At 28.6% G+C, this 13,018-nt stretch overlaps 2 protein-coding genes across 2 annotated transcripts in view; one reads left to right on the forward strand and one right to left on the reverse strand.

The window, feature by feature from the left end:
- The first annotated feature begins 5,542 nt into the window (after positions 1-5,542).
- LOC148235627 (uncharacterized) lies at positions 5,543-7,808 on the forward strand. The gene is made up of 4 exons (XM_088184741.1): positions 5,543-5,625; positions 5,767-5,822; positions 5,898-5,973; positions 6,580-7,808. Exons 1-4 carry the CDS (start codon positions 5,598-5,600, stop codon positions 7,587-7,589), a joined length of 1,170 nt encoding a protein of 389 aa, XP_088040867.1. The 5' UTR covers positions 5,543-5,597; the 3' UTR covers positions 7,590-7,808.
- A 772-nt stretch (positions 7,809-8,580) lies between these two features.
- Positions 8,581-13,018, reverse strand: part of LOC148235628 (solute carrier family 41 member 1-like) — a 58,225-nt gene continuing 53,787 nt past the window's right edge. Inside the window, exons 10-12 of the mRNA XM_088184593.1 lie at positions 11,153-11,358; positions 10,929-11,077; positions 8,581-10,345 (exon numbers count right to left, since the gene is read on the reverse strand). Of these exons, the coding sequence (XP_088040719.1) occupies positions 10,178-10,345; positions 10,929-11,077; positions 11,153-11,358 (523 nt within the window). The 3' untranslated portion in view covers positions 8,581-10,177. The remainder of the gene's footprint in view (positions 10,346-10,928; positions 11,078-11,152; positions 11,359-13,018) is intronic.

Genomic DNA, 13,018 nt, shown 5'->3' on the forward strand with positions numbered 1-13,018 from the left:
ACACATAAGAATTTATATTTATTATATAATCTGGTGATTAATACTAACTTGTTGCTATTCATTATATTCGATTGACTTACTCAATTAGTAAAGATTTACTCCGTTTACACCTGTCAGGTTACAAGTAAATATTGCGCCCATGGCAAAGCCTTAATCTGCCCCCCCCCCCGAAATTTTATGAACTGCTATTTTTTATAGTGGCAGTACAAGTCGTTAGTGCCCTTGCCTACTTAAATAAAAGTATTCAAGTTATTCTGGTTGTGGAATCTGCGTATAAGGTTTCCCATTACATGCGTAAACTATCATTTTTTCGCAAAATCTTCAATAAAGTGGATGAACACAGCTTAAATTGATGTGCACGATGATGAATCGACTCATTCGGGTTCTCCTTAATAGCAGAAACAACTTCTTCGAATTACTTAAAAGATTTCAAAACGGTTCATTTTTTGAAAATTCTCATCCAAAGGCAGGTACAATTTTTTTTGAACTGACTATCTCACTTAAAAATTCAGTTTATTCATATATTTGATCGCAAGATCCATAGAATATCCACTCAGCTCAGTTTCATCTAGCGATATTATTTTCGAACCAAATTGAAAGTCAAAACCTTGTTACACCTTCCAAAGTTTTTTAAATCTCCAGTTGTTGTTCAATTATTGTGTCAGCAGTGTATGTGTATGTAGTACGAAATTTCTCAGCTTTATTTAAATTAGCATACTTATCAGAAACTTTATGTTCAAATTGTTTCGGAACATTAGTTTCCTTTTTTCCTTAATATAGGGTCTATATTCAACGAGTCAGCTAGATTTACACTCTGTTGTTAAAGTCCGAAACTTTTCTTTTATTATTATGATTATCGTGTTTCTTAATGTTTCTATTAAATTACTAGCAATAGAAACAGATTTTTCTGTAGTAATTTATTAACGCTCTATATTTTTTTAAAGAGGTAACTGCACACTACTAAGCTGCAGATAAAGTCATAATATTACAGTTGCTTTATTTTTTATTGCTCCTGAGTATTTCTTAATATTTTCCAATTTATACAAGGTCTTCTAAAATCTTAATGATCTTTAGCAATTATCTGTACACTAGATACACCTTATTTTTGATATGGCCAGCAACAATTGCAATGTTTCTTCAAAAACACAAATTCACCATGAGAAAATTCCAATAATTTGAAATTGCACTCCATTACATTTTTTCAGTAATATTCGCGACACTATCATAAAACTGGGCTCTGCAATATTTTCAGAAGTGACTTGCGACATATTTTCTAAAATATGATTTTAGAAAATATGTCGCAACAGTGGCAAATTATATATTTATATGTAGTGTGTAAAAAGTTAAGATGAAATATTTTTAAAATAATTATTGCTGTTTCTAATTTTTACTACCGCGTCGTTGCGATCGATTTATCATAAAAAAAATATTTTTATATTTTACACCGAATGTTTGACACCTTTTCTAATTCTCATTATTAAAAAAATTATAAATTGAAATATTTATTATATTTGATATGGTAACACGATAAGTTTTTACATTAAAAACTCATTGTTTAAAATATTAAAAACAACGCTGCGCACGAATGTTTTATGGATTGTATTTAAACGCGGCTAAAGTGTTAATTGTTCAATTAATTTTATATACATATATATCATTTTTCTCATGCTCAGTATTGTATATGTTTTGCCCAAATATCGAACGCGTTTGTTTGTTATTATTCGTTTGACAGCTAGTCGGCGTAAAACTGCTACAATGTCATTTCCATGTTTTTTAAAAACCGGTATTATGCATATTTATAAATTATTGTGTAAAAAATATTTTATTCTAATATCTTTCCGCATAGTATTATCATAAAAAACACTAAATTTGCAGAACCTGTCGTCGAAATCGAAAATGAATCATTCAATACTATCGACGCGATTGATCCTAAAATAAAAATATCATATTCTTTTAAATGTAAAGATGTAAAAATAGAATACGATACCACTGAAGAATGCAACATGAACGGACTAGATGATATGATCGAAACTGGTAGAGTATAAGTTTTTCTTTTGGTTACCTTACATAATTTTTAGCACAGAAATAAATTAATTTGTAATATATGTAAATTACCCGTTAATTTTGGGTGTATCATAAGTTTAAGTTTTGGATTATGTATATGGATAAAGTAATTTTTTCTTGTACTTTCCTATTATCCAGAATCATTTTTTTAATATTATTATTTTTGATCTGGGTTGCTTAGATTTTTTTCAAGTTAAAGAATCGTGTTAGAAACTTAAACCATAGAGAATATTTAAAAAAAATGGCTTCAAAGAAAAATAGCAAAAAGTTAACTCCACATTTGTTTTTGACTAAAAAAATATTTTGGTTTATATATTATACAATGTGTAAAACTAAATAAGGTTCTCTTAGTACAATACTATTTTTTTCCATTGATGATTGAAGAAGATATACTATCTATATTCATGTACATAGATTGTCTCCCAAAACCTTATCTTGAAGCTTATTTGTCAGAAATTTGTTAAACTGACAAATTCGATTATGGCTAAAATTTTCCTCGCTGACTTCACTGATATGGACTGTGTGTCTAATGCTATTTTTTCAATTTCTGCTTTCATTGAGTTTTATTATATTATAATTAACCATAAACATATGGAGCTATTTTATCTTTAAGGCATAAAAATGTTGCTTTACATGGCCATCTTTATCTGTTATTGTTTTTAAATGACTGAATATTGTTTCAGAATCTCACGATGTTAAAGATATACTCAACGCAAATACAATCAATCCGAATATCTTATCTAATGAAAGTACAAAAGATAGTACCAATTGTGATAATGATTATTATAATTCTAAATGTAGCAAATGTAAAAAAATATTAAAGAATAGAAAGAGCTTAACGCAGCATATAAAAACTCACATTGAATCTTGCGACTACGAATGCGACAAATGTGGAAAGGCTTTTAAAAACAGACAGTACCTTTTACAGCATATGAAAATTCATAGTAAATCTATTTTTAAATGTAACAAATGTGATAAATCTTTCAAATTTAAACTTGGCATGATGCGGCATATTCAAACTCACAACGACTTTTATAACTTTAAGTGTAACAAATGTGATAAGGCGTTTAATTCTGAACGCAATCTTTCACTGCATATGAATTATCATAGCGATTCTGCCGAACATAAATGTGACGAATGTGGTAAAGCGTTCAAGATTAAAAGTCGCCTTTTGCGGCACATGATGATTCATGTCAACTCTTACAACTACGAATGCGACAAATGCAGTAAAGCGTTTAAAATTAAATGGCATCTTACGCGACATATGAATGAAGTTCATGGCGACTATCACAACTTTGAGTGTGACAAATGTGAAAAATCGTTCAGGACTAAACGTAATCTTATGCAGCATATGAATTATCATATCGATTCCGGAGAATACGAATGCGACAAGTGCAGTAAGGTGTATAAATTTAAAAGTCGTCTTCTAAAGCACATTATGATTCACATGAATTGCTATAATTTTGAATGCAAGAAATGTGGTAAATTGTTTAAAATTAAATCTAGTCTTACGCGCCATTTAAATGAAATTCATCATGAATCTTATGATTTTGAATGTATCAAGTGTAAAAAATTGTTTAAATCCAAACGTAGTCTTGTGCGTCATAAAAACGAGGTTATCTGTGATTCTTACAAACAATGACTTCCCTAAATTAATTTCGCAATGATTTTTATCTGTAAATTGTTATGTACCTGTACTAGTACTAATCTATAAATGGTTTTCCAGAATCCCATTTAAAATATGTTGCTTCTAAGAATGAATATCTAAAAAAAAATGTTGTTAATGTTTGCCATATTTCAGAGTTTATTTATACATACATATGTGCATTTCTGTTAATTGTTATTTGCTTAAACTAATGTGTTGAATTTTTATATATTTTTTATATTATCTATAACCCTCAGGGTTTCCACAGTAATAAATGATTTTTTGTATATAAAACATGATACTTGTAAATAAAATTAAGAATCTAAATAAAAAAATACATAATAATTATGTTATGTCTAAGATGACGCTTTTTTATTTGGTGTGGGCCGATTCAATCCCTTAATTCGTCCCTGATGGTAACCCTAGAGCTTCAACAGAAAGTAGATGTTGTGATTTATTTGGAACATTGTTAACAACACCTCTTGCGACAGTCGAAGCGAATGGTAGTGGAGTTGTGATTCCATTAAACGTTGATGCCGGTGTATGGGGCCTTTTTATATGTTTATTATGACCAAATCTTGGCGACACTCTAGTAACATTAGCGTGACGAACTCTCTTCAGCTGGCAAATTTTGCCAGGCTCGCAACAGCCGGTTGCGAGCCTGGCCTATTTCCTCGTTCACCGAATATCATTTCATACTCAACATGTAACTGTAATAACTTTTCAAAATAAAACACTACTGCAGCGGCTCAATCTGTGTCCAATTGCCACCCTTCGTCTCCCGTCACCAAAACATCAAGCGGCCATTGTGTAAATAAACGTTTACTTTCATTAGTCTCAAAGATCTGTTGAGATGGCCATCCCAAAAGGGTCAAGGTAATTAACCCATCGTATTAAAATAAATGTTTGCTATTTTTATAAGCATTTGATTTTACGTATTAGTCGTGTTGCATCAAGGATCAAGAGAGGACGTCATTCACATTTGTATTTAATCTGAGCTATATATTTTTTCAGGTATTTAATTGTTATTTACTTTTTTGGCGAACGGATGGCAATTACACACAGATTTAGCCACTGCAGTAACATTTTTATTAAAAAGTTTATAATGCGAGTGAACGGTGAACGAGGCACCACCGGCAGTTGTCTTTCCGTCGAGGTTAACCAAAATAATGTGTAGCCCTCCGCCGCCATCACGTTAATGTTACCAGAGTGCCGCCAAGTTTTAGCCATAATAAATGAATATATAAATAAGCTCCAGCACTTTATTTATCATTATTATTCTTAACTTTCACGTGTATATGCTATACCGATTTGTCAGAGAATTTCGCCAAAGAGAAATAGGTGAATATATCGGCCGGTGAGTATATCCAGGCCTGCTGAAGGGGGGGGGGAGAAAGACAAATTCCCAGAGCCCGTTCTCTTTGAGGGGCTCGACTGGAAAAATCATAGCAAGAATATATGTATAAAAAAAATAAAAACCGACCTCAAATAAGGAATCTGAACTAAACTACAGTTGTTTGAGATGTACCTATGTACTGATGTATTACAGGTATAAGTTCCTTCAGCCCTTTTTATACATAAAAAATACGTAAAATGAATTTACAACTAAATTAATTAGCAAATGTTTATAAATTAACTCACTACTCAAAGTATTAACCTGTCTCATTGCCACAAAAAATATATAATATAGTAAATCAAATGTAATTATAATTAATAAAAAGTAACTCACGGTAATATTTATATTTATATATTTTTTAAATCAATGAATATAAATATGTATTTATTTTACATCTATATTTTTTCCGCATGCTCGAAATTAAAAACGTTTTGGCCAAAGTTTGAGCGATTTGTTGTTTGACGTTTGACAGTAGTAGACGAAGTCTTCACAATGTCATTCCCGATTTTTATAAAAACCGGTATATTAATAATCATCATTCCTATTTACTTGTACAAATTATCTAGTTTTACTATTTATTGTATATGAACATAAAAATATGTTTATAATATTTTTATTATTAAATTTCTTATAAGATACCATTAACTCGCTAACTTTATAGAACCGCACATACAAGATGACGATGAAGCGTGTAATCTCATAGACTGTAAAATTAAGGTAAATTAAATTTATGTAATTTAAATTATGAAAAAGTTGAAAATATCAAATTTTTTATTTCTTGTATTTTTGTAGCTTGAAGATATAAAGATAGAGCACGATAGCGCTGAAGAATGGAACGTTAACGAATTAGACGATACGATCGAAACAGGTTATAAATTTGACTCCGATTACCCTGTACAAAAAAGATAACTCGATTTATTTTAGATAAAAAATTACATGCTTTTTTCAGCTTTTCATTGAGCAAGTTCTCGTTTTTTTGAAAAAACATATTTTTTATTTGAACTAATCGTTTAAAACATTTATTTTGACTAAACTCTAAACATTCATTATTTATTAGTTAATTCTTTAATTTGCATTTTTTGCATTATCAAATTTCAGTACGGGTATAGTTTATAAATTCACTTTAAAGTTTGTTGTAGTCACCTAGAAAGTAGATGAAAATACTTTCTGGTAATTATTACATCCTCATTTGTAAGAATTACCCCTTAATAAGATTAAAATTATTTAAAAAAAAATTGTTGATATTAAAAAAAAATAACCATACAGTTTAAATCAGTTTTTATATCTACAATAAAACTGGGTTGAATATTTTGTTGTATAGTTTTATTATATCTAATAAAATAGCCATATGTTAGAATATTTTATAGTCCCCCAACTACACGCACCCAAATAGCACGTTCTCAATTTACCGTGTTATTGGGGGGGCTACTGTACTTTTTTCTATACTTATGTTTATTTAAATTTATTGTTTCAGAAATACATGATGTTAAAGATATACTTAACAGTAATAATATCAACCTGAATATTGTATCTAATCGACATTCAAAAAATATTAATGTTAATCATGTTAATAATAATAATACTAGTGCCAATGCAAACAATGATTCAAATAATTTTGAATGTGCCGAATGTGGAAAAACTTTCTTATTTAAATATCGTCTTATTCTACACACAATGATCCATGATGATTTCAAATGCAACAAATGTGGTGCAGCGTTCAATATTAAATCTCATCTTACTCATCATATAAACGAAATACACGGAAATTCTCATAAATTTCAATGTGATAAATGCAAGAAATTCTTTAAATATAAATATACTCTTTCAAAACACATCAAAAGTCATATCGGCAAATACGAATGCGATAAATGCAAGAAGGCGTTCAGTACTTTAATTGACCTTTCACAGCACAAATGCAATCCTATCGATTCCTATAATTTTGTATGCAATAAATGTGATAAAACGTTCATACGTCAATCTAGTCTCAGACGTCATATGAACGAATCTCACCGAGATTATTGTAACTTTGTATGCGAAAAATGTAAAAAATCGTTCAAGTCTAAACGTACTTTTTCAAAGCATATGAGTTATCATATTGGAGAATACATGTGTGATAAATGCTATAAGGCGTTCATGAATGAACGTGATCTTTCACAACATAAGTGCGTTAGTAGTACATCTTATAATTTTATATGTAAAACGTGCGATAAAGCATACAAAAATAAATCTAGTCTTAACCGCCATATGGAGCAAATTCACCAAAATTGTTACCATTCCGATTATGAACTTTCACAGCATATAGATTCCTATAATTTTAAATGCGATAAATGCGGTAAAGCGTACAAAACTAATATTAGCCTTAAGCGCCATAAAGAGCAAGTTAACTGTGACTCTTACAACTTTGAATGTTACAAATGTAGAATATTATTCAAAACTAAACATAGTCTTTCACTCCACATGATTAGTCATATTAAGAAATATTAATGTTTTAATTGCGGTGAGGCCTCGATAACATTCTGAGGCATGTGTATGCTTATAATTTTAAGTTACAGATTCCTATATTTTTTAATAAAATAATGGTAAAGCCTTCGAAATTAAATCTAGCCTTATAAGGTTCACATATTTGTATCAGGGTTATAAAAGATGTAATAATTTACTATTCCAATGTATTGTTTTTATTATAAATAAAATTATTTATCATTATTTTGCGTTTTGTCTCTGCACATTAAATATTATCTAATATAATCAAGAACTAATTAAAAAAATATTTACTAATTAATTGTCAAGACTACCCATAATTGTTGCATGAAATTAGTTAAAACGGTTATGAATTTGTGTTTCGAATTCTCTAATGTAAAATTCTCCAAATTTTACATTAAATAATTCATTATTTTATTATACTAATTTATTGAACTGGTAATTGAATTCACAATCTCTTAATGTTGTAATAAATTATTTTTTCTGCTATCTGCTATATTTCCATATTTATTGTGTAGATATTTTGAGTAAGATTAATTAATGTTAGACGGTACCGTCGAAACAAAAAGCATTTGTTTAGCTCAACAAAGGTTTCGTTTATAGAGGCTCACACGGAAACTATTTTTCTCATATTTTTTACGTACCTAATTATAACAAAATTGTCATATTAGCCATATAATAAATAAAATAAAATAAAACTGCAGGTTTCATTCATCTCCAAATTTATTTAAAAATATATTTATTTACATTACAATTTGTCTAGTATTGCAACTAAGCTAATAATTTTCACTTCACACTCTTATGTATCACAATTTTTCACTATTATTTGTTTATTTTTTGTTATTAGTACAATCTTTATAATTAACATCTAGTTTGTTCATATTGCACCATACCATTCCAAATACATTATAACATTTCTCAGGTGTATATATTTAATAATATATTATTTTCAGTAGTCAAGTTTCGTATTGATTGACTATAACTATTTTTCCTTCTCGATTCTATGGTATACGCATAAATTACATTTACAAAATAATGGAACGTGATTATAGTTTTTCATTTTAATTTATTAATTTTATTTTATTCAATGCGTTGTACATGTATCAACATACGAATGGCCATCTTTGCCTTTAAATCCTAAGGCTGTTATTTATTTAGTGACTATTTAGGCGGCTTATATATACGTTTATAATACTGTAACGACGCGTACTATTATATTATACGCTTATTCTTATCAATCTAAAGTTAAAATAATATTTTTTTATATATTGACAATGACTATAACACAATTTGACTTGATTCATTTTGCTTCTCGATCTATTTTTATCATATTTTAAATAATAACAGGCACGAAAGAGGTAGTTAATGAAAACAATGCAACTGTGAAGATTCTAAAGAATAATAAAAAAGATCAACACTAACATTTATAGAGAGTGTAGTTTTAGATTTACGGCCTGCGTTTCATTACAAATATATTTTTTTGTAAAAATACATATTATCTACGCTCATAGGAAGTCTTTTCTTTAAGAATATATATATCTTTAAAAATATTGTCTTTCAACTCACATTAAGTACTTTTATTTAATTTTGTGTTAAGTTAAAATCAGAGTCTGATTTTACGATATGTCATTTAGATGTATTTATCAAAACTGATTGACTCTGATTCAAACTTATGAGTATCATCAAAGACTTAATATCATTACAAAAAATATTAATTAGTGCATTGTCATCAATTTTATGTAATACACAAAAATCATTAAAAGCCACGCTTAATAAATGAATACAAAAATGACATAAAAAAACTGATGACAGCCGAAATTTTTCAGACTGTTAATTAAATTTTTCACTTGGTGAGATTCAACTAAAAACTAAACAATAAAAAGCTCATAGTTAAAATTAAAGATAATCGTTAAATTTAATAAAAACATTGATAAAAAAAATCAATTTATACATTATTAAAGACTTAAGGACTATAAAATAAATTATTATATAAAGAAAACAACGTTCTTAATTAATTTAAGCAAAGTTCAAATTAACAGCACAACCTTTTTTTAATAAAAAATATTTAGTAGCAAATTTTAAAAGGAAAATACATGCACAATTTTGTAACAAAATAAATTATCACAAACAAACGTATTGTAACATTTCTTTCTAAAGTGTCAAAGACCAGCTTCGACGTAGCAAAAAAAAATATATAACCCCAGTTGAATTTTTTCAATATGATTGTATCCATACACTATAAGGCTCAATCAAGACTACAACTATACGACATGTAATTAAACAATAAATAAATAATTAAAAAATACAGTAACTATATAATACACAATAAAAAAAGTATATAACATTAATATACATATGATAATAATAAAAAATGATAAAGCTGATACTCTTCTTTATATTGACTATGTGTAGACACAAAACGAAAGGCCATCCCTTATATTTGTATATATAATTTTTGATAATTGGCATATACGATCCTCAAAATCAGCACCAAGGTTATCCAATAGTTTTAAAAAATATATATCCACTGTCTGAATATATCATTTTGTTTAGATTATTATCTTATTGAATTATTATCGTTGAATCTGCGCGTTTTATTCTTCGCTAGATGCATCCACTAATATGAATGCAACTCCGAGGAAAATTGAACCGAGGAGATCACCTAAGGATGTCAGGTAAGGAATGGCAGAATTGTCTGGATCCATCTGGCACTTCCACATCTGATGGACGATCACGTGAGCTATGTAGAGTAGAACCATAACCTTAAAAGATATTTTTTTGATTATTACTGCATATAAATGAGGTACTTTATATTTCATATCACATAAAATAACATGAAAAACCTAGGAAATAATAATATTAATTATTTACTCTAGATAGAAAATAAAGAAATCATTGTTCCATGTGAGATTTTAACCCACTACCTTAAATTTATAAACAATGGCTTTCACCACTGTAATTTAATTAATTGATTATTTTTTTTGTTATAGTCGCTTTTATTATTAAAACAGTTAATTTACTGTACTATAAATTGTGTAATATAATCAAATTGTTCATAACAAAAATACTACATACATATATATACTTTATATAATAATATTTTAAAATGTACGAAACACAATGCCCGACATCTATTCTTATTTGTTTATAATGATTATTTTTGGATAAATATTTATATTTTTTAAAACGCATAAAAGTAATTTATTGTAGTTAAATAATGAGTTGTAAGTTACACTAATATAGCTAGTATATTAACCCTTTCAACGCAAAGCCTAACATATGATGAGCAACATATTATACTCGTAAGCATTTTTTAAACATGAAAAATATAAATAAATATTTTACCTGCAATGTAGCGCACACCACGTAAGCAATTCCAAAGCCAGCTGAGATAGTAACGACCGAATTAGCCATATAATCGGCGGCGAACAAGAATATGATTTGACCGATAAATGCTAACGCTATGAGCATCCTTGCAGTTTTGGCAGACGGTGCTACAATAAATTACAATAGTGTTAAAATCAGATTGATTAGTACAAGAACAGCATTTTTTTAATGCATGTACTTACTTTCGAGTAGCAGAACTTTCCACGGCCATTCCCAAACTTTGGATTTCTCCGGCAGCAAGCCGGGAATAGATCCCCTGTGCAAGTTGGTGGATATCCTCGAGGATTGTACAGATACCAAGTTTCCCCCTATACCGTTTATGATCGGTTGAAATACAACAAACTGTTCGAACCTGTCGACAGCTTGATCGAGGACCATACCACCTAACCTGTTAACAAAAAAATAAATAAGTTGAAGCATGAAAAACAATAACAATGTGTATTGAGATTTTTGCTTGCTCTATTCAGTTTCTTTTAAAAATATAAATAATTGTTTTTGTTGCACAAGCAATTTCTGGGTTAACAACGCTGGTGAAACCGGCGTATGCAAATACCTTTAACCCTTTGTTTGCCGAAATCCAAAATATCAGTTTTTGCTATGTTAGCATCATTGAAGAATCGAATACATCTCAGTGGGTTTAATGGTATATGCTTCAGATTTATTTTTATTATTTTTTAATACTGATCTTATAAGGCTCAGCAACCAAAGGGTTACAGCAGTGCTACTCAGATTTTCTCATATAACAAACTGGTATTTTTTTCACTTCTAGTCAGGGACCTTAATATATATGCATTAATTTTTAAAAGTTATTTTATTCCAAGAAAATTACAGAAAAATTCTTGCATTTAGTTGGTCCGACTTAACCTTTTAAACGCCGCAGACTATTAATACAGGCTGCGAATTTTCTAGCAAAAACAAAATCTATTGAAACCATTTTTTTCGAAAATGTATCGATGGTTATATTATGATAACATATAAAATAAATATACAATTTTACATGTGTGTGTCGAATTCAAGCCAAGGTTGTCACATATCTAATAAAAAAATCAAATAATAATAAAATATTGTAAAATATATATTTGAAAAAGAATTTTATTTGTTTTTTTAAATACAGACATTTAAAACCTAATAAAGGTCATCTAAATAAAATCGGCTTGTTTTCAATACACGGACAAAACGTTTTTAGAAATTGCTCTCTTGAGGCATATTTGTTTAATATATCTATTGGCCAGTGATTCCCAGCCATTTTGTGTTACTTAGTTTTTTAGGCTACTTACTCCCAGCGGAAGTTTTAAAACCTAAAATGCGTCTGCACCGAATTTCCGGCGGATGTGTAAAATATATTTTAACGAAATACTAAATAGCCCGTGAATCGTAAATATATTGGCTAATTGTGTTAGTCAACTTGTTTCAAAATGGTAGATATTGAAAAAATATTAAAAAAAACTGTATAAAATAAAACTATGTTTAAAAAAATTTAGAGAAAAAATAGAGGTATTTAAAAATGAATTAAAAACTCCAAGAAAAGAGTAAGGGGATAAAAATGTCTTATAATCGAATTTTTTTTACATACACCGAAATCTACTTAATTCTTGCGGACTTTTTCGGATGGATTTTTTATTTATTGGTTAGCTTTTAGCTTCTGTTTTGACGAATTTTAACAAAATTAACATTTTAGTTGAAGTTTTAACATCTGGTTTGGATTAAAAAAAAAACAGACTTGCTTGTTGATCAGAAACAGTGAACACCCCATGAACTCCTCGACACATTTACATTCAAACAACCTATTTTAGTATATAATGATGTAACACAATAATTAGCAGTTACAGAAAAAAATGACCTCTTAATTCAAATTGTTCGAAAGATATTCTCTGTAAAATTTCAAATATCCAAGATGAGCTCTTTTCAAAACTCCGTTTGTCAATAAAAATATGATTGGTTTGTTTATAAACCAACTTTTAAATATACAATTCTTGAAAGATTAAGAATCGCTGGTACATTTTTACTAATATTTTAGAATATAGGTCTATAATTATGTTTAGTGTTTC

Source organism: Plectrocnemia conspersa, unplaced genomic scaffold, assembly GCF_051122295.1.
Source record: "Plectrocnemia conspersa isolate PC_06_02 unplaced genomic scaffold, ASM5112229v1 ptg000004l, whole genome shotgun sequence".
Lineage (NCBI taxonomy): Eukaryota > Metazoa > Arthropoda > Insecta > Trichoptera > Polycentropodidae > Plectrocnemia > Plectrocnemia conspersa.

What these genes read in the sequence shown, in the direction of transcription:
- LOC148235627 (XM_088184741.1), top strand. Translation starts at nt 5,598, where the DNA reads ATGTCATTCCCGATTTTTATAAAAACCG. An exon ending in TCATAGACTGTAAAATTAAG is followed by an intron (nt 5,823 to 5,897) that starts GTAAATTAAATT and finishes GTATTTTTGTAG; the next exon opens with CTTGAAGATATAAAGATAGA. An exon ending in AGACGATACGATCGAAACAG is followed by an intron (nt 5,974 to 6,579) that starts GTTATAAATTTG and finishes TTATTGTTTCAG; the next exon opens with AAATACATGATGTTAAAGAT.